The sequence below is a fragment of the Podarcis liolepis genome (assembly GCF_965112155.1).
Source record: "Podarcis liolepis genome assembly, chromosome: 5".
NCBI lineage: Eukaryota > Metazoa > Chordata > Lepidosauria > Squamata > Lacertidae > Podarcis > Podarcis liolepis.
The window spans coordinates 79,492,547-79,520,256 of record NC_139556.1 but is presented as its reverse complement, the minus strand read 5'-3'; the positions used below and the strand labels follow the sequence as shown (position 1 = coordinate 79,520,256).

The 27,710-nt window shown below is 41.8% G+C and overlaps 3 protein-coding genes across 12 annotated transcripts in view; 2 read left to right on the top strand and 1 right to left on the bottom strand.

Moving 5' to 3' along the window:
* The window catches only part of MED12L (mediator complex subunit 12L), a 167,352-nt gene that overhangs the window by 82,381 nt on the left and 57,261 nt on the right, over positions 1-27,710 (bottom strand). The gene's annotated exons all lie outside the window — the stretch shown is intronic.
* Positions 102-16,633, top strand: GPR87 (G protein-coupled receptor 87). 4 transcript variants are annotated; one of them, XM_083504410.1, is made up of 3 exons: positions 102-242; positions 13,604-13,730; positions 15,496-16,633. In XM_083504410.1, exons 2-3 carry the CDS (start codon positions 13,625-13,627, stop codon positions 16,536-16,538), a joined length of 1,149 nt encoding a protein of 382 aa, XP_083360536.1. In that variant the 5' UTR covers positions 102-242; positions 13,604-13,624; the 3' UTR covers positions 16,539-16,633. The 4 variants fall into 4 exon arrangements, with proteins under 4 accessions (XP_083360536.1, XP_083360534.1, XP_083360537.1 ...); XM_083504408.1 differs by lacking the exon at positions 102-242 and adding an exon at positions 1,841-1,978; XM_083504411.1 differs by lacking the exon at positions 102-242 and adding an exon at positions 9,851-9,957.
* P2RY14 (purinergic receptor P2Y14) lies at positions 102-27,234 on the top strand. 4 transcript variants are annotated; one of them, XM_083504524.1, is made up of 3 exons: positions 102-242; positions 23,351-23,449; positions 25,416-27,234. In XM_083504524.1, exon 3 carries the CDS (start codon positions 25,436-25,438, stop codon positions 26,447-26,449), a length of 1,014 nt encoding a protein of 337 aa, XP_083360650.1. In that variant the 5' UTR covers positions 102-242; positions 23,351-23,449; positions 25,416-25,435; the 3' UTR covers positions 26,450-27,234. The 4 variants fall into 4 exon arrangements, with proteins under 4 accessions (XP_083360650.1, XP_083360651.1, XP_083360652.1 ...); XM_083504525.1 differs by lacking the exon at positions 102-242 and adding an exon at positions 1,861-1,978; XM_083504526.1 differs by lacking the exon at positions 102-242 and adding an exon at positions 20,289-20,906.

Below are 27,710 nucleotides of genomic sequence, written 5' to 3'. Positions count from 1 at the left end.
GACCAGGAGTAAAGAACTTGGAAGCCAGCACGCTTTAATTGTGGGCCTGATTTACCCCTACGTCTAACTTATAAATCCACCTTACTTAGAATCTTCGGATACTTAGTTCAAAACGTGTGTTTTTTCTTGTCCTGGAGAAAGCAAACAAGACTTTAATGTTTTGGAAGAATATAATGCACCCTGGAGACATTGCTACAAGCATTGACAACAAAAAGCCAAATGAAGAGCAACACAGATGACAGGTAATTTATTTTATATTTATCTCAAAAGAGTGCAAAATAGAAGGCTTGTACTTTAACGATACCTCAAATTTTCTAATCGTTCTTGACGAAATGCATGAAGTCAAAACAAGGTGTTTGTACGTTTAGGCTTCCATTGGTTTGTATCTCTAGTCTAGATTGATTTTATTTGTCTAGTTCCAAAAGTTGAAAAACAAAAACATTTCTGTGCAGTACACAAAAAAAGTTGCTAGGCTAAACTCTCATGTTGTATAACAGGCAATTATGAAATTAGGAACCTATAACTTTTTTTAAAATGACTTGAAAGGTTTTTCTTAGATCTGCTGGGTCTTGCTCAGCAAACGTAGCATTGGGTTTATATTCTCTTTAATTGCTCTAATGAGGCATAAGAAGTTCATGCTAGAACATGCCAGGCAAGGAATCTCTGGAAAACACCAGAAACAAGGGCATTAAAAGCCCCTCAGCTCAGTACACCATGAACTGGAGTAATTGATTTGAGTGTTCAGCTAAATTTCTGATAAATGCAGAGCAGCCAACAGATTAAAGTTTTTCTACTTAGCTTATACACAACCTGTTTTCAGCCTTTCAGATATGTGAACTGATATCACTTTTATTATACGTATTTTAAATCTTGAGACGTTTCTAAGATTATACTGCGGTATATGCATTGCTTTGTTTGGAAAGAAACAAGGATACCTGAGTGCTTTTACAAAATCCAGGCGTGCTTTTTTGGTACATCAGACAATGTATGCTTTTTCAACTGCCCCCACTGCTACTCGTTCAAAATCGTAACAAAAATGGTTTCATTTGTTTGTTTGTTTGTGGGTTTTTCTTTTTTCTTTCTTTTTTGGTCATTCATCTGTCTTCCACTGCTAATCCTGAAGTTCTAACTAGTCTTCATGGGCCTGGTTTTGCTCTTGTATGGAGCATAAATGTTTGTGCAGCAGCTGCAGAGAAATAGCTAAGGACGCCTGTATGGTGGAGGAAAGAGAAGTGGGCATGCATGAAAGATGCCACTGGGTGCTTCCAGGCTGTCACTGTTGGGATTCTGTCACATACTGACAGATTCAGTTTGTGCAATTAAAGTTTACATGGAGCTCTTGGGTCCACTTCTCCAAAAGACTGGATTTATTTTGTGGTAAGGAAGGTGACAGGGAAATACAGTGTGAAGTGTGAGATAACACTTGCTCTGAAGCAATGCCATGTAACATTAAACAAATCGGAATGCTTGTTAAATAACCAACATCTAATTTCCCTGCAAATGTTTCAGGATGCTCAGTAAACGGGTCACTTGAAAGCACCCATTTCTCACAGTTTGTGGAAGGAGAACCAAACAGAGTGTTAAGAGGTTCTGCTTTCTGAGGGTTTTCTTCTTTGCCTCTCTTTCCCATCTCATTTCAGCCTCTTTTTATCCTTTAGTTTAACCCTCTTGTTACACACGCACACCAGTCTTCGTTCCCTAACCACAAGTGCCTTTCTTCCACTCCCCACCCTAAAAGAACTCTAGGCAGAGTTAATTCACCAGCCACACAGTCCTCTGTACGTGTAGTAGCATGCAACACTGTCTGGGTTGCTCCGATTCCCAAGGTGCCCAAGAAGCCCTGGCATTCTGAAATGCACCGTGCAATGTTATGCTACTCAGTTCACAGAGGAGCCAGTCCATCCAACATGATACTACAAACTGTTCTGGACCGATGGAGTGCAGAGAACACTACAGAATGTCAGAATGGGAAGAGGAGGCAAGTTCTTTTTTTATTTGTTGTTTTTTTCCTGAAATTCTAACTTGCTTTTATTTTTAGTATAATTAGCATCACAGGAGAGTAAGTATCTGATTCTAGTAGTTATTCAATATGCAAAAACTCTTTTATGATAAATGTGCAGAATGACAAGTAGAGGAGATTCTTTGGAGAGAAAATCTTTCATTTCTTCACACACACACACACACACACACACACACACACACACACAGCTTGTCAGGTGAACAAAGTGTAAAGTTTACAACGGTAGCAGAACAGCAAAATGCCATTCTAGAATCCAGGCCAGGTTTCTGGAAAGACCTTTTAGTAGCAAAGCAACTGCTAAATGTTATGATACAAAAACTTCTAAATATTTAAATTAAAAAATGTTTCTGTGTATTGCACTCTACCCAGTGCTACCTATTTCTGCAAGTTAAAGAAAAAAATAGTGTTAGAATTTTTTAAAACCATCATTAGGGGTTCAAAGCTCCTCCCTGTCCAGAACCAAAACTACTTATAGCCAAACAGGCTAAGTGTAGTCACATGTAGTTTTATCCACACGGCTGCTCAGTCCGCATGTGTGGAGGGTTTACTCTTTGCATGAAAAGGAGTGCCCACAGGATGGAAAAGAAGCCCATTTCTTGTCCCCTGCCTGACTTTGCTGCATGCGTCCCATTGCTTTAAGCAGCATTCTCCCCTAGCCTGGCTCCAAGACTGAACATGAACTAAGAAAATGTCTTAATGCAGGAGAGCACAGTGAAGTAAGTGAGGGTTAGTGGGTTGTTTCTCTCCCCTTCCTCATGTACTCATTTTCCTGTAAAGTGCCCTGGTATCCCTGCTTCATAAGGATGGGACTCCCATCACATCTGTTGTTGTTTAGTCGTTTAGTTGTGTCCGACTCTTCGTGACCCCATGGATCAAAGCACGCCTGTCCTGTCTTCCACTGCCTCCTGCAGTTTGGTCAAACTCATGCTGGTAGCTTCGAGAACACTATCCAACCATCTTGTCCTCTGTCGTCCCCTTCGCCTTGTGCCCTCCATCTTTCCCAACATCAGGGTCTTTTCCAGGGAGTCTTCTCTTCTCATGAGGTGGCCAAAGTATTGGAGCCTCAGCTTCACGGTCTGTCCTTCCAGTGAGCACTCAGGGCTGATTTCCTTCAGAATGGATAGGTTTGATCTTCTTGCAGTCCATGGGACTCTCAAGAGTCTCCTCCAGCACCATAATTCAAAAGCATCAATTCTTTGGCGATCAGCCTTCTTTATGGTCCAGCTCTCACTTTCCATACTGGGAAAACCATGGCTTTAACTATACGGACCTTTGTTGGCAAGGTCACATCTAGCTTGACTGAAATGGCATCAAGCAGAAAGCTGTCCCAGTGATAGCTTCCGATGCGCAGACGTTTGAGGGTGACTGTTACAGAGCCCTAGACACAGGAAGTTAATTCTCTCCCCCTTCCCGACCACTGATGTCAGCTGCAAGTCAAAAGCAAAGCTGCAGAAGCCACTGATTAACAGAGCTACCCAGCCATGCTGCAATGCCATCTAAGTAATCATCTGGGGATCGTGGAGTCTCTGTCCAGCGGGAGACTTAAAACAAAGATTTCTGTAGCTCCTGCAGCTCGGTTATTTAAGCCTGAAAGCAAATGTCTAAGGGCAGATCACTTGGCAGCTTCCCAGATTCTCGGTGTGGCATTTCAGCTCCAGCATTCATCACTGGAGTGATTTGTTCATGTTATAAAGCCCATGCTCATGTATATAGTGGGGGACCGGAAGCACTTAAATAGCACACCCAGGCAATCTATCCAAAGGACAGCTACTGGGTTGTACTCCAGTCAAGTCAACTCTTCAGATTTATGTCTCAAATATGACCATATTTGGGGGGATTGGGGGTGGGGAAGAAACATGAAGTGCCCTGAGCAACTTAGAGAAAGGGCAATATAAAAATGTTAGGAAAGCAAAAGGCATGTGTTAACACACACAAAAAACATGCAACTTCATGCTTCCTAGTGGCTGAGTGGACAGTCTGTATGCTGGAGCTTAATTAAATTAGTGCTTTAGTTAATCCTGTTCATGTAACCTGGGGTGAAGAAACACTTTCAGCCCGAAAATGGTGGTGCCAAGGGCAAAAGTCAGCAGAGCTGCAGCTGTAACTCTTACATACAGTGGCTGATATTCCAGCCATCCAAAGGTCAAAGGTTTCTATGCCCCCCACTCCATCCAGGCTGCAGGAGACTTGGACAGTTCAAGGACACATTCCAGCTAGTCAAACGCACTCAAAGAAGGCACAGCAGAACCAATGAGAGTTGTGGGCAAGTGCTATTTTTGCATTAAAATGGTACCTGTTCTGACAATGGGGCAGATGGAGTAGAGAGGATTTTTTTAATGGAACAAGGAATGTGGTTGGGTAATAAAGGAATAGAAAGTATCTCTCTAATATATCAGAGAAACATGCCTGGTAGTTTACATAGGCAGAAATGAAGTCTGTAGGAAGAAAGGAGAAGCTGCTTCATTCCTCTGTTTAGAAATGGTAACATGCACATAAGGCGCACACTTAAGAACTCACCTGCTAAACAACTTTGTGTTCATTGTACTACCAACAGAAAATCACTAAAATTAAAAGACCATTTGGAACAATAGCTAGGTGTGCATTAAAATAACAAAAAGTCTAGAATTCCTTCTCTTAATTGCAGAGTTAATTTTAGGAATCCATCACCCTTAGTCAGGTCTTGTGCTCCACCCCACAATGCAATGCTGAGCAACGTCCACACCTATTTTAACAATACGTCCCCTTTCCTAACTTGGCAGACGTGACCTACATCTGCAACCTCTCTTTCCCGTCTCCGGATTCACTATGCTCCTTCACAGTGGGCTCCTACCTAGGAACCTCAACTTTTATTATTCAGAGACCTACACTCCTTCCCCTTGCATCTCCAATCTAACTTGACACTTGAGACCAACCCAATAATTCCATAGCCTCTAGCTGCAGGTCACACAGATGAAAGCAAAAGACATGCTTAGGACTCCCCTGTACTCTTACAAAGAGTCTTCACAATCTCCCCTGCCACTACTCTTATACATTATTAAAGTACTATTTACTGAACAGCTGAACAGCTGTCTTCCGCTCATTTAGAAGCCAAGGGGGTGGTGGTTCTTTCTGTTAAGGCTACGGATAGCACAGGTGTTGTATTGGACAGTTACGTTTATCAGTTCAGAATATGCCACAGTAACTGCAGGCCATGAAATGGAAAGTCCCTTGTTGTATAAGGGAACCGGATAGGAAAATAGGAAGCTGACTTACACTGAGTCACACTGTTGGCCCATTCAGCTCAGTATTTTCACTGACTGACACTGGCTCTCCAGGGTTTCAGGCAAGGGACATTTCCAGCCCATTCTGGAGACCCTGGGGATTGAAAGTGGGATCTTCTGCATGCAAAGCAGATGCTCTACCACTGAGCTACAGACATTCCCATGAAATAAGGGGGTATATGGGCTCCTTCTATCCTTGGAAGGCATTTGATCAAGTAGAGGAATTCCACTGGCAGAAGGTGGCAGCAAGACTTTTGCCAACTCCCCCTGTAGCCCCCAGCATCACCACCTATAATGTTCAGAACTCCAAGACAGATTTTCTTTTATAATCATTTAAATAATTTAGTATTTAAATTAGTAAATTTACAATTCTAGGATTCTATGTATTAAATTTACTAATTTAATTGGAAGGGGCCCTGAGGGTCATCTAGTACATTAATTAATGATAACTTTAATATTTCTTTAAAAATATTAATAATTATTAATTTAAACTTAAGTGTTTCTTTCTAAAATAAAAAAAAAATTATCCTGGCCTTCCTCTCATAAGAGGCCAGGGCATCAAGTAACAAAAATGACACACAAATGAGTATCAGAAAACCAAACTAGTACATAGAGGTACAGGACATTGTTTAGAGGCTTGCAGATTGCTGGAGGGTGCAAGGGACTGTGGTGAGGACCTGTAAAAGTTGCTTTCTCTCCCTCTCTCTCCACCACTCTCCACCTTTCACTAGTGAAAGCATCCCCTGAGCAGGAACTCTTCTCAGGCAACTTTCCTACTGTTGGAGCAGGGTGTGTGGGGGGGAATAGATCCAAGTCTATTTGGTATGCATCTAGATTCTTGTGCAATGTTGTTTCTGAATGGTTCTAAAGGCAGCCGGAAAGTAAACAGGTTAATTTAAAACAAAACAAATCTCAAAACCCATTGTAACACCCACAACACAATAGCCCTCAGTCCCCTGGCTGATGGACAGGGCCATTATACATTTCCATTCTCCTCTCCATTGCCCAGACAACTGAGGGTTGGAACAGAGAGTTCTTTCAAAAAATGAGGGGACAATGTAAACTCTCTGAAGGTGCTCCTTCTCTGGCTGGTGGATGTGGCTAGGCTATTCTTCACCTTGCCATGATGTCCTTCTTTACAGATAATGCATCCACCCACTCAGAGTTTTAACTTCTAGAGACTTCGGAAACATAAAACTGTGAGGAATGACAAAACTAGCAGCAACAAAAAAAAATCATCAAGGCATCACAAACAGGCAAGAATGGGGACCATGGCTAGGATTCTGAGTTTGGAACCACTGGAAGGAGGGGGGGACCCTGCCTGAAGGTCCAATTATCAGAGACTCCAATCATGCAAGTGGAAGAGGGGACAGATATTACTTTTGTTGGATCCCTCTTCCTCCTGAAGTCCTGTCTGCCCCCTAACAGTTGTGCTAGAGGGTTGGGGACCCTCCAGAGCTGCATGATGAGTGATGCTGTGGACTACAGGATAAAGAGGGGACTCAACAAAAATTGCAGCCTCCTCTTCCACCCCCACCTTTGCTGGTAGAATTGTCTGCCAGAATCTTGGTTCTATCAATGAGACCTTCTATTCATGGATGCCTAATTAGTATCCAAGTCAATGGTTTTATGAATAAGAACCAGAAGATAGAAACTGTTCTTGGTAAAGAGTGACTGTCAGGGTGTATGTCATTTTGCCTGAATGGGATAGGCAGACTTTGCTAAGGAAGCAGCATAATGATTTTCTCATTACATACATCTCTTTACCTCACACCTGGCAAAATGGCTGAAACACAGGAAAAGTCCTTAGGACAGGCATAGGCAAACTCGGCCCTCCAGATGTTTTTTGGCACTACAACTCCCATCATCCCTCACCACTGGTCCTGTTAGCTAAGGATGATGGGAGTTGTAGTCCCGAAACATCTGGAGGGTTGAGTTTGCCTATGCCTGCCTTAGGATATCCCAATGCCATTTTTTCAGAGTTTAAAAAAGAAAGAAAGCTAAACTGCATTCATCTTTAGTGGTGAAATTTGTACCGAGGCTCAAGCATGGCAACATTTTAGCACCTTTTTAAAATAGTAAAACACAACCTAAATGTAGTCAGATGCTTGAAAACAAAGTCATACACAATCTGGGAAAGAGAAACCAAACTGGGCATTGTATGGCTTCCATACAGGGTTTTTCGTCACCGTGATGGCTTTTTTTATATAGGTCAAATGATCCAACACCATAAGCAATTTAGATGCTATTAACTCATCATAATTTCAGTGTATCCTGTAACCTATAATTTAGCTATGTCGCTCAGATACACAAACCAGTCCATCAGCATTAACAACAACAAATTGCACCATATATGCAGCAGTGTGTACTTTACACATATTTACTGCGGAGGCTGTACTTTAATGACGCTAAATATGTAGCAACACAACCTATAAAACATATGAGGCTTAAAATATTCCTCTGCACTGAGGTTCTTACTGGATCAGCATTGCAGGCTTTTTCTCTCTTTCTCTCTAGCGTTAACAAATACCACATTAAGCTTCTGTCGACATCCCTAATTGCAAGGAGGAAAACATTTACAATAGCATGAAAATATATTGGTTGTGTTTTTTTAAGGGTAGGTGTCTGTTCACACCTGGTCAGGATTACTTGGATTAGAAGAAGAAAGGATTAAAAGTCAATGTAAGATGCTACAATTATTTTATTGAACTTGGAGCTAGCTTTTGGCAATTCACCTTCTACATCATATGTACTCTTTAGAGCAGTAGTTACCAAACATGGTTTCCCCTGGACCACTTGAAAATTGCTTCAGGTCTTGGCAGATCACTTAACTCCAGACCTTCCCCTGTTTTGCTTCCCCTGTCTTGCCACCAGCCACGGCTTTATTTCTCTAAGGAAAAGCCTCCTCCCCAATCACTTCTGTTCCATCCTGCTCACCTTCCAGGCAGACCACCAAATTCTAAGAATCATGAAGTAGCCACTATGCCAGCTGTTCTTCACACGTGCACAGCTACTGTGCCCACCATTCTTCACACACACACACAGATTCAACACCACTATGCAGAGTCACCAGCATGAGCCTCCTCATGGTTGAAGTTCATGCACTATTGGTGGTCCCCAGAGCACTTTAGGAACCCCCACTTTAGAGCCCTGATTTGAAAATAGAATAGAATAGCTCCATGTTGGCCATGCTGAACTCCTTGGAAGAAAGGCAAGATTCAAACAAGATAAAACATACTCATACGTAAGGCATACACTGGCTGTCATCTTTGGGAAGGCAACTAGTTTAGATGAGCCTTTGGTCTCTCTTTCCACATAAAATTCCATCTCAACCTGGATTATATTTTCTTGCCTCTCAAAAATAATTCTCACAAGGTTAAATGAAAAACAAGCATATACAGTTTGTGGGTTGTAGGGTTTAACTTCAGTTTAACAGCTTACTAGTAGTAGTAGTAGTCTAATAAAGAGGAGTAGAGGAAGTCTTCACAAAGACAATACCATGCTAGTGAAACTGACTTTGCTTCTGTTAAGAAATGCTTTGAAGTCCCCATCTGATCATATGCAGTAGACATGAATGCCTTTAAGGCTCACAGGAGTTCACTACAAGGGCATGAAGGGAAGCACTGTGCTGCTTGCATTACTGAAGAAGCTATTGCCCAATTAGTGCCACGGCTGCCATGGACGCTGGCAGTTAACGAAAAGAGCAAATGAGAAAGCACAGCTTTAAGATGACAAAGCTCATTAGTGGAAGATCAATCCAAGGGCATGCTTGAACAACTGCCCAGTACTCCCAACATGTTAAAGGCCTCACACAGGTCTCCTCATTGAGCAAGGTTATTGCTAGGAGTTGGCAGAGGTGGCTTAAAAACCTATAGATTGCATAATGTCATTTTTGGGGAGAAGTGCTGTTTTTAAGGGATGCTTTTTTAAAATGTTTTAAGTCTATCCAAGACACAATCGTCCCAGCTCATTGTATAGTACAGCAATGGGGAACCTGGGACCTTTCAGAAGTTTCCTGATTACAACCCCCACCAGCCCCAGCCAGCATGGCCAACAGTCAAGGATGATGGGAGTTGTAGTCCAACATCACCTTGGAAGGCATCATGTTGGGTACATCATTTAGTATCCTGTATTTTGTCTGTATCTATAAATAATCTAAAATGTCAAGCATTCACACAACACAGGAAGCCAAGCTTTACAATCCCTGTGCTCCTAGTAGAATTACACTTGGTGCAATGAGTGTGTACATAGCTTCAGATGACATTGTGGGGGTTTCCAGTTCAGATTCAGTTGCTGTTCCAACTTTTATATTCTTTGCTGTAACTTGAAGTCACTGCTACTTGTCCCTTTTTCAGTGGCTTTGGTAAACCACTGTCTTCTGACTTCATAAGCACACGCTGCTGGTAAAACCAATATTGAAATTGTTCCAGGCATCTTGAAATCTCTCTGTTGAGAAAGGAAGGGCAGAAAGGGGAGGCGTTTGGAAAGAGAGGAAGCCGAAACATAGGAAGTTGCTACCTGTAAAAGCTGTGTCAGCAAGCTGAGATCATGGGGCTTTCTCCTTGTTTAGAGTCATCATAGACCACAGCATATGAAGTCAAGTGTTTCCTACGGAAGTCCAACCAAGGTCCTCCACTTTCACAAGTGAAGCCTGAATTGCTGCATCTCATTGACAAGGTACCGCACAAAGGCTCCTGAGCAAGCTTTACAGTCATGGAATGAGAGGCGAAGCCCTCTTATGGATCAGAAATTGGTTAAGTAGCAGGAAGCATACAGGAGGAGTCAATGGACAGTCCTCCAAATCGAGAGATGTAGAAAGTGGAGTCAATTAAACCAAGAAGAAAGGTTACAGCATTTGGGACTTTTTGGTTTACAAAAAAAGTTAAGAGGTTGCACGATAAAATTCTGCAAGGCATAAAGGCACAAAGAAATCGGATAGAGAAACGTTTTTGTCTCTTTCTTTCATAACACTAGAACTCGTGGACATTCAATGATGCAGAATGATGGAAGATTCTGGACCAATAAAAGAAAGTAATTATTTACACAGCACTATGGAACTTGCTCCTACAAGATGCAGTGATGGCCACAAACTTCAGGGGCTGAAAAGATTAGACAAATTCATGGAGGACAAAGCTATCAATGGCTACCAGTCAAGATGTGTATATTTTGCCTCCCAGTTACAGGGAACCACAGGTGGGCAGCTTGCATACTTCCCACAGGCAACTGGTTGGCCACTGGAATAGCTGGGCCATTGGCCTGATCCAACAGGCTTGTCCTATGTTCTTATGTCCTACAGAGACAAATGGATAGGAAATGTATTTCCCACCTGACTGGTTGATGAGTAGATATTTCAGTGATGCCCACTGGTTGCTTGGACATATTTACTAGATTTCTTACTTAGACCTCTTAAAACAGTTCACTGAAGGAATTTTTCAAAGTGGTATGAGAAGTCTGAGATGCTGTGCACTCTGGATCCACTCTGAGACAGTCAATGTGAAGAAAACTACATGGTTGAAACAAAACTGGCAACTGGAAGTGTTGTTTATCTGCAACAGGCCATTTAAGGTTTTTGTGTTTAGAAGCCATTTTATCATATTGTTTGGCAAGTGAAGCACCTGTTCAAATTAGGCTGCAGACCTCCATTTACTTGTGTTAATTAAATGTAAATGTATATCACATTTTAGCACTGGGACTAGAAATGGTTATTTTCTGTTCATAATTACATATGGTGTAAAATTTATAAATCTTGGCGTTGCTAACTTTTAATCATCTGCGATCTTAATTTATTATTTACAGGAAACATAACAAACCCATGTACAAAATGAAATGCAATTTATTTGTAACGCTCCCAAAATATTTAAACAGTTATATAATGGGGCAGGCTAACCCACCATGGGACTCGAATGAGTGCAGCTCCCCACAATTTATGGCAGTATTGCAGTTGCTCAATATTCCCAGAAAGGTAACAGCAAAACTAGATTTACTGAACTCTGGGTAGGCAGATAAACCATAGTTCCTGTACAATATTTGGTTGGTAGGTCATAAATTGTACAGATTGAGGGAACATCGGAAATAAGAAGGATAGAGGCTAGGAATAAAGCCCTATTTATAATTGGTTTACATGTTATCACAATCCTAAACCGTTACAGAACTTCTCAGGGTTTATAGTATAATAAGAAACATGGGTAATGGACATAGAAAAAGCTTATTAACATAGCCAGAATCCAGAAGTTAAGTTCTCAGGGATATTTTCCTGAATTTAACTATCTCTGATGATTTTGAATGACACTCCCTAGCCTAATTTTCTCACATTGCTCACTCTTCACTGTGTTTTGCATTAATCCATCCACCAGAGTTAACAACCCCAATATTATTTACATACTAATTTACTCTTAAGGGACGCGGGTGGCGCTGTGGGTAGAACCTCAGTGCCTAGGACTTGCTGATCGCAAGGTCGGCGGTTCGAATCCCCGTGGCGGGGTGAGCTCCCGTCGTTCAGTCCCAGCTCCTGCCTACCTAGCAGTTCGAAAGCACCCCCAAGTGCAAGTAGATAAATAGGTACCGCTTTATAGCGGGAAGGTAAACGGCATTTCCGTGTGCGGCGCTGGTGCTGGCTCGCCAGATGCCGCTTAAGTCACGCTGGCCACGTGACCCGGAAGTGTCTCCAGACAGCGCTGGCTCCCGGCCTCTTGAGTGAGATGAGCGCGCAACCCTAGAGTCGGACACGACTGGCCCATACGGGCAGGGGTACCTTTACCTAATTTACTCGGGGATGAAGATTATGTGAGTCAAAATTAGTCATTCAGCTTGTCATTTGTTGCTGATTGTCTGCCTTGAAAGGGCAAAGCAATCAAAAGCTGAAGGGAATCCAGAGATTATTACCCAAGAAATCTAATCAAGTAAATTGGTCTTTGGTGGATCAAAGTGAAAAACTCAAGAATGGTAGGCATCACTTTTATTTAATAGAGAGCTAATTGTCTGCAACCAGGACACAGTTATATTGAATCCCATTGATGATGCTGAAGGATCCATGATAAGCCCAGGCTTTTAGCTAAAGCATTAATAAACTACAGGCAGCAGTACAAATGTAGTTAAAATGGAAAAATATATACTTGTATTAGCTTGGAATGTACAGTGGTGCCCCGCAAGACGAATGCCTCGCAAGACGAAAAACTCGCTAGACGAAAGGGTTTTGCGGTTTTTGAGCTGCTTCGCAAGATCAATTTCCCTATGGGCTTGCTTTGCAAGACGAAAACGTCTTGCAAGTTTGTTTCCTTTTTCTTAACACCATTAATACAGTTGTGACTTGACTTCAAGGAGCAACTCATAGAACGCGGTGTGGTAGCCTTTTTTGAGGTGATTTTTGAAGCTTTTCCAAAACTTTTCCCACACCGTGCTTCGCAAGACGAAAAATTCACAAGTCGAAAAAACTCGCGGAACAAATTAATTTCGTCTTGCTAGGCACCACTGTATTGACCTTCGTTTCTCTCACATGCAACCACCTGCCCACAAGATAGCCTGCCCTTGTTGCTACATTCATTGTTGCTCACAATTTACCCATAGGAGTCGTTTAAAATATTGTCTGTCTGTCTCCAGATAATTACTACTTTGGGAGTCCATGTTACAATGCAACAGCTACTATAAGCTAGTGGCAGAGTGAGCTGGTAATTAATGCACGAGCATGTAGAAGCTATACAGAGAGCTGCATTGCCCAAGAGAGCAGTGATATTGTAGCAGCCTTTTCCAGAATTGGGGCTGGTCCTAGCTTTTTCATTCACAGTGACAAATCTCTGTGTGTATGAGGGAGGAACGGTGTCCAAACTTTTTTCAACGAGGGCCAGATTTGATGAAGTGAAGGGCCGTGAGGGCCGACCAAATGACCAACCAAAGTTGTTAACCTTTTTTTTAGGATTGAAGTTGTTGAGGGATTTTACCCCAGAAAATTAACTGCCACAGGGGCCGGATTAAACCGACCAGCGGGCCAGATTAGGCCCCAGAAACGGACTTTGGACATGCCTGCTAGACTATCCTTTCCATGTAGTGCATTTTCCACAAGACACATCAGGAAGCAAATGCACACATTTCATAGATGATGGTGCACACCTATCTCCTCTTTACTTGAAGTTGAACTCCATGGAAGAAAAGCCATGTCTGAGTTGTCTCTTAAGGGCCAAGATGCAGCTGAGTTCATAATTTTGTCCAATAAGCCGAGGCCTGCAGCACAGCTGCCATCATTCTGTGCTCAGCCAGAAACTAAAAGATGCTGCTGTTGACACTGAGGTATTTGCCTATTGTAAATATTTTCACTTCCTATATTTTTCAGACGTTAGAACTTGTACAACCCATGATGTGTCCCAGATCAATTGCCACCAGTGTGTCTCCTGAAAAGCATTTGACCTGCAAATCAACAATAATAATGGGGTCTAACATGTCATATGTGAAGCTTCCAGGTAAATGACTTTAAAAATAAATAAATCAGGAATTCCTGATACAGTTGTTTTAGAGAGGAGTTAATAATTTATACAGTTGTACCTCCTTTTTAGTACCACGTTGTTAGTTGAGTTTCACATAACAGCAGTTCATTTAGAAGACTTCCCCAAAACAACCATTGGTTATTTCCATTCCTGCTTAGCATTCTAACCAAGCTCATGAGGTCATTGTCTTTAAACCTCGAACCATCTAATAAACAGACTACCCCTGGTTCACACACACATCCTTTCTTTAATAATCAAAATTCACAAGTACCCCTAATGAAGCTCCTCATTATCAATATATTTGAAAAAAGATAATCATACCTGTATATACACCGCAATCTAGTGAAGATAACCTTTGCTCGCATGCCATTCACTTTCAGAAAACCACTATGCATGCAGTTCCACTTGCTACACAGCTGCAGCCAGCATTTGGAGCTCTCAACACAGTTCCTGCTGCTGGGCTTGGAATGCATGGGCAGTGCCAAAGAGTAGAGACTGCCTATGGTGTCAGGTTTGGGGCAACCCTAGATTGAAGACTCCATATTCTCCTCCTCTTTAAAAAAAGCAAGCAAACAAATATAGCAGTGCTATCAATGCCAATAGCACAATGATCTGATTGGCAGGTATGTATGCAAGCAGATACTCACCTACAGCCTGCTACTGCATTCGTGAGTCTAGAGACTGGCAATTAGGAATTTAATCAAGCACCTGGTGGTCCTCACTACATGATCAGCATGCCACAAAAATACCCTATGATTCACAGGACTTAGAAGCCTGATGCAGTCTAAACTGATGGGTAAAGAGTTCCTAAAGCAAGGGAGGCTCTCTTGCAGCGTTGCACCACAAATGGCATAAAAAGCAGGACCCAAGGTTTGGCTAGACAGGAGCAGGGTGATCTGTGGTTCTCGTGTTGTTACAGATTTAGCACTACCCTGCACTATCTCTGAACTCGACTTGCAGCCTCATTGCTTCCAAACCTTCAATAAATGGAGAATTTACAGTTTCCTTAGGCAGCTCATTCTGCTGCTGAACTGGTCTTAAGAGTTATGAACACAGCATATATTTATGTTCCGTCTTCCCCCTCCCTTTCAATACCCTTTTGTGTCCTTGAATAAGACTCCGAGGGCTCATCCCAACAAGCCTTTGCATGCAGACAGGATCTTAGTCACTGGCATCACTAAGCATACTTGTGCAGCTGGCTGCTATTCGGAGTTTAAAACCACGCACGCCCTGCCACCTCATTGCTGGAGCTGTGGTCTGAAGCCCTTTTCTGTAGCGTGCAAACATAGCAGTGTAATAAAAACATTTTCTTGAAAGAGGAGGGCAACTCCCCTGGCTGTACCAGGTGTAGAACCTCACTCTGCTGACCTCCTAAGAACCACCCTGCTGAATCAGACCAAATATTTATGCATTCCAGCACTACATTTCCAGCAGAGCCCAACCAGGTGCTTCACAAGCGGAGACAAAAAGCAATAGCCACCTCTAGTTGTTAATCCCAAACAACTGCTATTCAGTAGAATAGTAGCCCATCATGTCTAATTGCACCCTTTCTACATGCTCCACAGTTACTCAAATGTGATAGATGAGTGTGCATCCAGAAACAGTTTCTGGATTCCTTCTGTTCACATAAATTAGGGGGATGTGACTCTTGATTATGGGGCTAACTATTGAGTTATTGTTGTTATAGTTCCATATGAATTGTTAAACCAACTTAGACCATTTCTTTCCATCATTCCCATAGATCATCATCAACATCTGGGTCAAGGCAACAGTATTTTAGCCAACTGTTCACAAAATCTACCTGGGAATTCTACCAGTAATGAATTCACAACCATTGTCTTACCTGTGCTTTACCTCGTCATATTCCTGGCTAGCATCTTACTGAACAGCTTGGCTGTATGGATTTTCTTCCACATCAGAAACAAGACCAGCTTTATCTTTTACCTCAAAAACATTGTGGTTGCGGACTTGATGATGACCCTGACATTTCCATTTAAAATCATCCAGGACTCAAGACTGGGGCCATGGTACTTCCATTTTTTCCTGTGCCGGTATTCGACCGTTTTGTTCTACGCCAACATGTACACTACGATTGTGTTCCTTGGGCTCATTAGCATCGATCGTTATCTGAAAGTGGTGAAACCCTTTGGGGATTCCAGGATGTACAGCATCAGGTTCACCAAGATTCTGTCTGCGTGCGTTTGGGTCGTCATGGCATTTTTAGCCTTGCCAAATGTGATCCTTACAAATGGTCATGCGACTAGGAAAAACGTAGGCGACTGCTTAAAGCTAAAGAGTTCCCTGGGAGTCAAATGGCACAGAGCTGTCATTTACATCAACAACGGCATGTTTGCCGTTGTACTGATAGTATTGATAGGATGTTACATTGAAATATCAAAGTATATCTACAAATCAAGCAAACAATTTACCAGTCCTTCAAGTCGCAAACGGAAGCACAACCAAAGCATAAGGGTGGTCGTAGCAGTGTTTTTCACGTGTTTCTTGCCATATCATTTGTGCAGAATACCTTTTATTTTTGGCCACCTAGATAAACTTTTGGATGAATCGGCACACAAAATCCTGTACTACTGCAAGGAAGTGACACTTTTCCTTTCTGCGTGCAACGTGTGCCTAGATCCAATCATCTACTTTTTCATGTGTAGATCATTTTCAAGAAGGATGTTTAGGAAATCAAACATGCGAACGAGGAGCGAAAGCATTAGATCGCTTCAGAGTGTTAGAAGATCAGAGGTGCGAATATATCATGAATACGTTGATCTGTGACGCTGAAGACAATGAGATGGACATTCCGTCCCGTATTTGTATCCGTATATTTGTTATTTGTAAATAATAAAGTATTTTTGATTGATTATAACAAATGTCCACTGTTTTTCATGTTGTTCTGCGCACAAGGGAGCCATGCAGAATATAGCAGAGTAACCAAACCTTTGACTTACCGTAATCTAGGCTAGACTATTACAAATGTTGTACTGTGCCATCTAGTGGAGGAAAACATGCTTCTGTTACAATACTAGGAAGTTACGTAAATATTCAGAATCAAAATTGCTTCTGAAACAATGCTGTCTGAATCACATCTGTTAAGTCGGTAAAGCTTGAGACTCTTAATCTCAGTGTTGTGGGTTACAGCCTCACATTGGGCAAAAGATTCCTGCATTGCAGAGGGTTGGACTAGATGATCCTTGCGGTCCTTTCCAACTACAGTTCTATGATTCTATGACAATTATTATCAATAATCAACAAAAGGGTTCCAGAAAGAAAGAAAATACTTCAGAACATAATAGTGTGTGTGTGTGTGTGTGTGTGTGTGTGTGTAATTGCAATATTTATTGTTTAATAACAAACCCTCAGAAACTACTTGAATTCACTTTCATGGGAGGTCATTGTTTTCTTCATAATATTATATGAGGAGCAACCAGTTTACCCAGATTTTGTTTCTATATTTTCATGCAATTCTCACTCTTAGATAAGATGCTCCTATTGCTATTATAGCCAAATCCCGAACTTGATCAAGCCATTATTTGCAAGAAAGGAGTAGTGTAACTTGCCAGTATTGAGTCATTAACATTCTTGCAGGTGTTAACAGATAGAATGTAGGTTACTTATGTTCTTCTTTATGATATAGACCAGCAACATAAACAATGGATTCATTGTTAAACAAATGGGAGCAAAAAATCATTGCCAATCTACTTCATATCAGCCAGAGATCTATTAGCGGATCCTCTTCTATCTTCTGCCCACTCCTGCACTACAGTAAACATGTTTCTACAGAAGAGATGTGACTGTGATGCATTTTTAATTTATAGCTGCCAACTTTTTCCTTTTTTTAAGGGAAATTCTCTTATTCCAAATAGGATTCCTCGCAAGAAAAGGCAAAAGTTGACAGCTATGTTTTAATTGCCTCACTTTCTTTCTGAAGGAAAAACCTATAATTAAATCCATATAGTATTTGGATGATGCATTCTCCTTAATCTTATTTATAGTATGTTTTGACTGAGGAGTATTAATAACTATCACACTCTAATGTGATAGAATCTAATGCAGTAGATTAGCACATGGAATTCTGGGTGCTGCCAAACATGATCAATTTAAAATTAAACCTCATGTATTGTAGTTATGTTGCACAACCAGAAGGTGGGAAGAAACTATTGTTGATTCATGCTGATTCATTTTTATACATTCCAATTATGTTTCCCCTTACTTGCCTTTCTAATTTTTTTTTGAGATGTAGCTTCTAGAACTGAAGACAGTACTCCAAGTGGGATTGCACCATAGATTTGTAAAAAGAAGCAAGTACCTGTTTCTTTTAAAAAAAATCCTTTTCTGGTTATCCCTAACATGGTATGTGCATGTTTCACAGCTGCTGTGCACTGGTCATTGTGGTGTGTGAGAGTCTGTGGCTATGTATAGTTCTGTGTGTAACCATAGACTTATCAGTTGATGTCCTTCCCCAATCTGGTGGCCCCCAGGTGTTGTTGAACAGGTCTTTGAGGCAACCCATTTACTGAGCATTCATCCTGAATTGCTTATGCAGAGGTCAGACGATGTCTGCTCCTTATACAACATTCTGATTTGACAGGGGAAGCAGAGTGACTGCTGATAAAATCAGTAGCCTCCTATTCCTTTCCCCACCGCAAAGTCTAGTGATGCAAAATTAATGTGACAACCCTGTACTGCTAGTTTTCCCACTGCACTTCATTACCTGGCAGGCCAGGGAAACTCTGAGCACTGTCAGTGCCACATAATGCAATATGAGATTACTGGGAACTGTGGGAGAAGGGAGAGAGGCTGCAGCTTTTGCAGGCAGCTACATGAGTCTTGTATGTTCTAGTTCCAATGCTATGTATTTAAGAGGGAAACTGCTCTCCCTGAGGAGCTTACATTAGGGTTACCAAACGTCCCCAGTTCCCGGGGAGAGTACCCGGATTTGCAAATCTGCCCCTGGAATGTCCCCAGATTTGCAAATCTGTCCCTGGGAAATGTGGTGGCGGCAGCAGCCTCAGCAGCCCGGAGCCAGCCTGTTAGTGCAGTTGGCTCTGGCTGGCTTCTGGAGCTGCTCGCTGCCGTGGCGCCCGCCATTTTTTCTGTGGCACGGCAGCCAGCAGCTCCTGAAGCCAGCCAGAGCCAACTGCACTAATAGGCTGGCTCTGAGCTGCTGAGGCTGCCACTACCAGGCTCACCCCTCCCGGGCCGTGACTCCCAAGCCTTCCCTGATCTATCAAAACAAAGGGGGAGGGGGGAAGGAGATCAGGGAACGCTCGGGAGTTACGGGCGGGCGGCACACCGTTGCCCAGTTTTTTTAAAAAATACTCTGCGCATTTATGTTTCACAGGGTGCAAAAGAAGGGGTTTACACCTTTATATAATATGCATGTATGCTTGGGCCAAGGGTCTTTTGCCTCACCTTCCCCACTACTGACTCCCTGTTGCTACCCAACTTCAAAAAAAAAAAAAAAAGTGTCCCCGGATTCATTGAAAAAAATCTGGTAATCATAGCTTACATGCTTTTGACAGCATAGGGCAGCCTACCCTAAACCTGGTGCCCTCTGGACCGCAACTCCCATAAGCTTCAGCCAGCAGAGTCATAACAAGGGTGAATAAAAACATTGCAGCCAATGCTGACAAGGCTTGTGCCAGTTGTGGATAAAGGCGGGTTTTGCATATCAAGGTTATGTTTCAGTCACAGATAAGAATAATGGTTTCTTGGGGAAATGTTGTTTGTGCAGTGGCACCACACCTTGCATTTGGTTATGTGGGCTTCTTTGGAAAATAATCATCATTAGTCTGCAGGGAACAATGCGTTCATGCAGCTGCCTTAAATTGGTTAGTCCACTGGACTTGACTTGTATGCCAAGGGTTGTGAAAGCTCGCTCTCTTCCTTCAGAGTTCTTGAGCTTTCTCCAGTACGCCTTATGAAATGCATTGTGTGTAGAGGCTAAAATAAAATGTATCAGGTCAGAAAAGTGCTGAGTTCAGTCCACAGTGGAAACCTGATTGTGTACAGAATAAAAACTTTCTTTTTTAAAAAAAGATTTTGATCCAATAGTTCCAGGTAAAAAGCAGACCAGAACGAAACAGCACAGGATCATAAGTCTCATAAGTCTTAACAAAATAGGAAACATCTTCCTTTTTCCTAAGCATAGGGAAGGCACACGGAGAAAGTCCTTGCCTTGACACAATACAGGTACTCCCTCTTTTTTGCCATTCAGAGTTTGTTCAGGTCATATGCCACCATGGCTTCTTCGAAGTTCAAGTGGCTAGATCAGCAGTGAAATACCCAAGCCACTTCCCTTTCATAAACTTAAAAAATCACAGCATGTTCACAGGATACAAAGCAGGCGATTCTTGCAAAAGCTGGTTGTTCACACATGTAAACAGCTGGCATGAGAAATATATATACGTAGAGGCAGTGGCTACTTTATGTCCTTAGAACAGTTCTCTTTCAGAATCCAAAAGCAGAGCTACGTAAATGATTCAAAGAAGCAAAGAATTATGATAGTTGAATTTCTAGTAACTGCATTTATACTCTGTGTGTTTTTCAATGCCCTAGAAAACATTTTTTAAAGGTCATTATAAAGATGCCAGCAATCACAACTTATCAGAAACACAAGTTCTTTCCCACACTGTCCAAAGTGGCTCACAACAGATGGTGGTTTTCCCCGTTGACTAAAAGAACGGGTATAGTTGAAGAGAAATCAAACTGCTTTCCCTAGAAGAAATTCTCATTTGAAGGTTTACTATCTTGTGCCAATTGTGATCTCATTCTTGTCTTTAAAAAGAATGCCGAGTTACTTCCAATTTCATACGTAAGGAAAGCACTCTGTTATTAAGGTTATGGCTTCTTCTCCAAGTACCGTATGAATGAGTCAGGAATTGAGCACAAGTTCCCTTGCACGGCTACAAAACCACCAGTCACTGCATTATACTAAAAGGAAGCTGGAGTGCAGCAAACCCTTTTGTCCATGGCAGGGCCTTCTCTGGAGTGGCCCCGTTTGTGGAATGCCCATCCTGGTTAGGGTACCCGTCTCCCTCACTACTGAATTCCAGGACAGATTTAGAATCATTCCTGTTTACCCAGGCAATTGATGGGTTATAGACACTGGCCATGGCAAACACGGAATTAATAATTATGCAGGTATGTGACTGCTTTTTAGTGTTTTCAGAAGCTGTGAGTGTTTAAATGTTTTAGGGTGTTTTGAGTTGTTTTGAAATGTTTAAATTGTGTTTTACTGGACTGCTTTCAAATTTTGATGTTTGCTACTCTTGGTTCCTTCGGGAGGAAGGGTGGAATAGAAATCTAGTAAAAATAATCATCTGGGTGATGGTAGCCTGTGGCCCTCCATTTGTTGTTGGACTCCAACTCTCATTAGCTCCAGCCAGTATGACAAATGGTCAGGAATGATGGGAGCTGTAGTTCAGCAACCCAGAGTGGAACTGCACTGAACAGTTTCCAGAGATAAATGCACAGCATCTCCCAGAGCACTGAAGCAAACTCTTTTTAACTGTTCTATAGAATGCTTCTAAGAGTGAGGCAAAAAAAATCTACAGGGGCTATATGCTAGCAAGTAAGATTTCAGCTTTCACAGCATTTCCTCTTTTTTTTGCCAAAGTCTGCGGTTTGTCACTTAAATAGTTCAAATCTGCCCTTCGTGGAAGTATAGGAGAGCTGGCCAGCTGCAGCATTTGACACTTAACCCATACTTGGCACCAACAAGAAACATTACTAACAATGGCTTTTTTCAAGTCCAATTTTGGAGTTCAAGAAGTTCCAGGGTTTTTAAACCAGGCAGGGCAGGAATAGCAGGGAGCATTATTCCTGCATGAATTCGGAAACATATTTTTTAGTTACTTAATAGCTTGAAAGGATACCAGACTCTCCAAATTGGTAAGTAAATGCAACTGAAGCATTCTAATAAGCATAAGCTTGTTTTTTAAAGACTCCTTCATATGGAAACGCTTTATCCTAATGCAAGTCATTTTCTCTGCTTAAAAATTGGAAGCAGAAAGCCAATAAAACTTTTTTAAGTGTGCGGCTTCTAGTAATGAAATGTATTGTTCCGTCACATCCTCCAATATTTCACAGATGAATAACAGGGGACTATTCAGTACTTATAATAGCTTATTCTGTTTACTAAGGTTCACCTAACTTACATAGGGCTGAAGACGCTTCTCTGCATGCTGTACTAATTTCACCCTGTATTAACTAGCACCACATGAGCTTCTGAGGAAGTTAGAAAAGGCTTCTTTTATTATTATGTCAATTTATTCTGTGTTTTGGGGTTCTCAAAGGATTTAAAGTTTTTAAATTTAAGGATTTTTCAAAAAGAATTTGAAAAGTTAATCTGGTTGCATTTTGATACAGAATAGCTGTAGCTCCAACACATTCAGGATACTTTGCTGTTTGGGTAGGCAGTTATAATGTGAATGTAAAAATGTGTGCTTTTTAAAGATATCTTCAAAAGGAGAGACCAGAAAACAGTTACCATACCTCATAAATAAGGGCAATGGCAGAATGTTTACAAATAAGAATATGTTTCGGTTATACATGTTGCAAAAATAATAATCCTGTTCTGTTTCTTTTCTGAAAATCCATTATCAATTCATTTCCCATGAGCTGAAAGTAAGAATACAGCAATGGGTTGAATCCCACAGCCTGCTCCCACTAGTCCTAGTTTTTCCTGGATTAAGTTACACTCAGGACATTACCTACTGGTAGAAAAGGGGGGTGGGATTTTGCTGATGTCTGCCTCTCCCAGCAGCCCCTGGCCACCTTTTCCCATGCTATTCTGGAGGGTGCGCCAACCCTCAAAGGCCCATTTTCAAGGGGTTGCAGAGACAGAGGGAATTGATGAAAATCTCCTCCTGAAGGAGTCCAAATAAAGGATATAAATCATGGGTCCAACCCTATGTTTGCTAGGCTGGAAAGCAGAAAGGCAGACAAAAAAGGGAGCAAAAGGAACCTCAAGCAAATAAACTCAGGGATTTTTCTGTCTTGCTATAGCTCCTTTATGAAGGGCAGGCACCTTATTTTGTACTGAGAACCATACTGGAAATGCTTCCCGTTGCGTTTTCAAATCAATTCTTACCACCTTGAGGGCTGTGTAATTGGCAATGTTGATTTTGCAGTTTAAAATCAATGGACAGGGTAATCAAGTTCTAGTAAGAGTCTAGCAATGTCTGCAGAAGAGGACCCTGTGCAGCAGAACCCTGCCTTTCAGTAAAAGCTGGAAATAGAGGTTATATACAATTGCTAAAGTTAACCCCACTGAAGCACTTAATTTACCCCATTTGAAATCAACAGGATCCAATAGTGCTTATTTTTTGGGAGAGCTGTACCAACAGAACCAAGAACTGTATATTCAACCAGGGTTCGCAAATTGGGGAGATCGCATGGCACTTACAAGGGAGGGAGGGAAACATACATTTGCAGTAAAAGTCTTCATACTATAAATTTAGTGTATCTCAAGGTATTTTAACTTTCCCAGCCATGTCAAATAAGAGGAAATACTATCTTTTTCTCACATTTAAGATCCCAGTTTTTACCTGACAGCTAAATTTTCACCCCTCTTATTCATACAGACCTACCCAAGAATGGCAGACTCCGTGTGTTCCTTAGAACGGAAAGCCTCCCCAGTCAAGTGAATATACAAGACAACATACAAGATCCAAGAAAATAAGGTAAGCAAGGCTATTTCAGCAACGCTGAAGATTTCACTCTGCAGTTCCAGGTTTGGTGGTCCCTCCAGGAAAGCAATTTACACTCACTCCAGCAAGAATTCCTTTTATAATCTCTTACACAAGGGATAGTTAATGTTGCGTGGCAAGGTCCCAAACCCTCCCAGGAAGTGGAATAAAGACATTTTAGGTTAATGGACGAAAAAGGCCACAACTTTATTGGTTACAGAATGTGAGTGCTATTGGTTTGGCTATATCTGACTCCTGCCTGTCTGCAGGAGTCTTGGAAGGAAGGGTTAACCACCAGAAGGGGGAGCCCTGCTGATGCACATCAACTAGGAACTTTCCCAGGATCACTGCTAGGGGTTGTGCCATGGCCCTAGCCCCCCCCCCCCCAGTCTGGGGCTTCGGACAGAGGCCATGCCCCTCAGATTTCTTTAATGGAGTACCCTTGAAATAGGAGGGATAGGTGATGGCCAGTACCTCCCCTCACCTTCAACCTAATACTCCAATGCCTAACCGCCTAACCTTACAAAGTTGTGATGAATTGCTACAAGGTAGGCGAAAAACCAAATGGCCAATGCCAATTTGCCAAGTGGAAAAAATTCCTACCAAGCCCCTGTTAAAAAACAGGCGACCAACCGAAGTCCATAGGAAGGTCGGGAGATAAAGAGCCTAACCTAAGGGAGGGGGGGGGGAGAACTGTCCAAGCAGGGAGAAAAGGAACATGTCCTCTGCTGTAGGCTGTTTAAATAGCCCGCGCCACACCCCCAGAGCATCCGGATTGGACAGCCTTGGGTTGACGCGGCCGAGGACCAACCAATGGCGCTGGGGCTATCCTGCCCCATGTGCGTGGGGAGGGCTTGCTCCCAGCCCACAACATCATCTCCCCAGGGACGGGAAATGGTTTTGTTGGACTACAGCTCCCATAATCCCTGAACAGTGGACATGCTAGCCAAAGCTGATGGAAGTTGTAACATCTGGGAGGTTGTCACCTTAGCTAGCCCTCTCATGGTATCTTATTGCTCATTTCCGAGCACAATTCAAAGTGCTGATGCTAACCTTTAAAGACCTAAATAGGTAAACCTGAAGGAGCGTCTCCACCACCATCATTCAACCCGGACACTGAGGTCCAGCTCCAAGAACCTTCTGGTGGTTCCCTCACTGTGATAAGTGAGGTTACAGGGAACCAGGCAGAAGGCCTTCTAAGTAGTGGCACTCACCCTGTGGAGTGTCCTCCCATCAGATGTCAAGGAAATAAATAACTATCTGACTTTTAGAAGACATCTGAAGGCAACCCTGTATAGGCAAGTTTTTAATGTCTGATGTTTTCTTGTGTTTTTAATATTGTTTGGAGCTGCCCAGAATGGCTGGGGAAACCCAGCCAGATGGGCAGGGTATAAAAAATAAATTATAGTCTTATTATTATCATCATTTGCCATCTGCTGGTAGAAGAGATGATGGTTTGGTCTTGCATTGGACCCATGGTCCAATTTAGTACACCCATCAAACATTTGCCAACAGCTGCTCAGCTTCACTGGTTATGTTATTCTGTGTGTTCTCTTATCCCTCCCTTATATAGCAATAGTACTCAAACTTCTTCATAGTAGCAAATATCAAGACAATATTCGTGCTTAGGCTCCCAAAAAAAGCCCAGAAAGTTTGCACCTGTAGATGTGAAACCTACACTGGCTGCAAAGTACATTATATTTCAGCATACTGAACAAACATTGATCTGTGCATTTTTGCCTCTGGTCATACCCACAGCAGGCAAATGCCACCCCTGGAAAGTTCCCAAGAATGGCTGAAAAAGGCTCCCTATTCCTGCTCTTGCGGAAACATGTTTGATTTAGCTCCATGCAAAAATGTTCCTGAATGTGGTCTTCATGTGCCATATAGGAAGATACATGGGGGGATTCTGCTGCAGGTGATTCTTCTTGTGGATAACTCTTCCTTTCTCTGCTCACAGGAACTGAAAATGCTGTAGAGATGCCTAATTCAAGCACTCCTCTAGGAAACTCCTGCAGCTTCAATGAGATAATAAGAAAACAAGTTCTTCCAGTTGCCTATGGTCTGATCTTTCTAGGAGGAATCCTGTTGAATGGGGTGGCAGCCTGGGTCTTTCTGTACATTCCCAGCAAGACAAGTTTTATCGTCTATCTCAAGAACATTGTGGTTGCTGACCTCATCATGAGCTTAACTTTCCCATTTAAAGTTTTCGCCGATTCAGAAATTGGATCTTGGCGGCTCAGTGTTTTCGTCTGCCGTTTTTCAGCAGTCATATTTTACCTAAATATGTATATCAGCATAACACTGTTTGGTCTCATAGGCTTCGACCGATGCTACAAAGTTGTGAAGCCTCAGTTCATCACATCTTTCCATACTGTTCGATGTAGCAGATGTATCTGTGTAGCCGTGTGGGCACTTCATATAGTGATATCACTTCCCAATACAATTTTAACCAATCAACATCCTACCAAAAATCTTTCGAAGAACTGTGTGAACCTCAAAAATGAACTTGGAGTCCAATGGCACAAGGCTTCGAACTACATCTGCTTAGGAATTTTTTGGACTGTCTTTTTACTCCTAATAGCCTTTTACAGTTCTATAGCAAGGAAAATATATCTATCCCACCAAAAATTCAGGAAAAACTCCAAACGGTCAAGGAAAAAAACCAATCGGAATATTTTCACCATCATGCTTGTATTTATCATTTGCTTTGTTCCATACCATGTTGTAAGAATCCCATACACATTAAGTCAAACTGCTTCACATCATTATAACTGCCTAACAAAAGAGGTGTTGTTTTACCTAAAGGAGCTTTCTCTGCTCCTGTGTGCTGCAAATGTTTGCCTTGATCCTATTATTTATGTATTTCTTTGCCAACCCTTCAAGGAAAGGTTGTACCAAAAATTGCACCTCAAGTTGAAGGTGTCTGAGGAATTAGAAAACTCTAGATCTAAAAAGTCAAATGTGATTTGTGAAACAGTAGTTATTCCATAAATTCCAATCAAGTGTCTGGAAACCAAGCCTTATCGGGAACAGTTGAGAGAACTGGGTATGTTTAGCCTGGAAAAGAGGAGACTGACAAGAGCTATGAAAGCCATCTTCAAATATCTCAAGGACTGTCACATAGAAGAGGGGGGAAACTTGTTTTCTCCTGCTCTGGAGGGTAGGACTCGAAACAATGGCTTCAAGTTACAAGAAAGAAGATTCCGACTAAACATCAGAAAGAACTTTCTGACAGTTAAGAGCAGTTCGATAGTGGAAGTGACTCCGCTGGAAGGTGGTGGACTTTGCCTCATTGCAGGTTTTTAAGCAGAGGTTGGATGGCCATCTGACATGGATACTTTAGTTGTCTGCATTGCAGAAGGTTGGGCAAGTTGACCATCAGAATGCATGCCAACTCTACAATTCTTTGATTCTGTGAGAGCAAGCTATTTACAATATGCTAAGATGGACCCAATGGGAAGCTGGTCCTTGAGTGCAAATGGGGCACTGCCTCACCAAGCTGAGCCTGCCCTTAGCTAGCCCTCACTTCACTGCCTTCTTTCTTGCAACCAGTAAGAAGGTGACTTTGACTGTCTCACACCTCAACTGAATCTAAACAATATGGACAGCTGTAGCTGACTTTAAAGACAACTGTATCACTATCGTGAATGAACTGATTGTTTCACTTGGCTCCTCGATTTTTTATTATTATATTTGTATGCAAAAGTCATACAAACATGAGTGCTATGTGCATTTTGTGCTTGAATTGGTATAAAAATAAAATAATGTGGATTTCAGCAATGCCTATTTAATATCTATCATCTATCTATCTATCATCTATCTAATTTTATAAATGCTGTATTGCTAGAAAGAATCCCTTATCGGAAGAGTTATACAGTGGTACCTTGGTTCTCAAACTTAATCTGTTCCGGAAGTCCGTTTCAAAACCAAAGTGTTCCAAAACCAAGGCGTGCTTTCCCATAGAAAGTAATGCAAAACGAATTAATCCGTTCCAGACTTTTAAAAACAACCCCTAAAAAAGCAATTTAACATGAATTTTACTATCTAACAATGATAAAAATTAAAATTATTTTTTTTCTTACCTGCACTGATGATAGTCATTGTTTGGATTGGGGGTGGGGGCTTTTATCTATTTCCACAGTCACACAATCAATCAATCAATCAGTAGCTGAACTGGGTTCCACACAGTCACAAAAACAAATTAATTGAAAAAGCCTCAAAAACAAAAAATAGCAAAAACAAAAGCACCAAA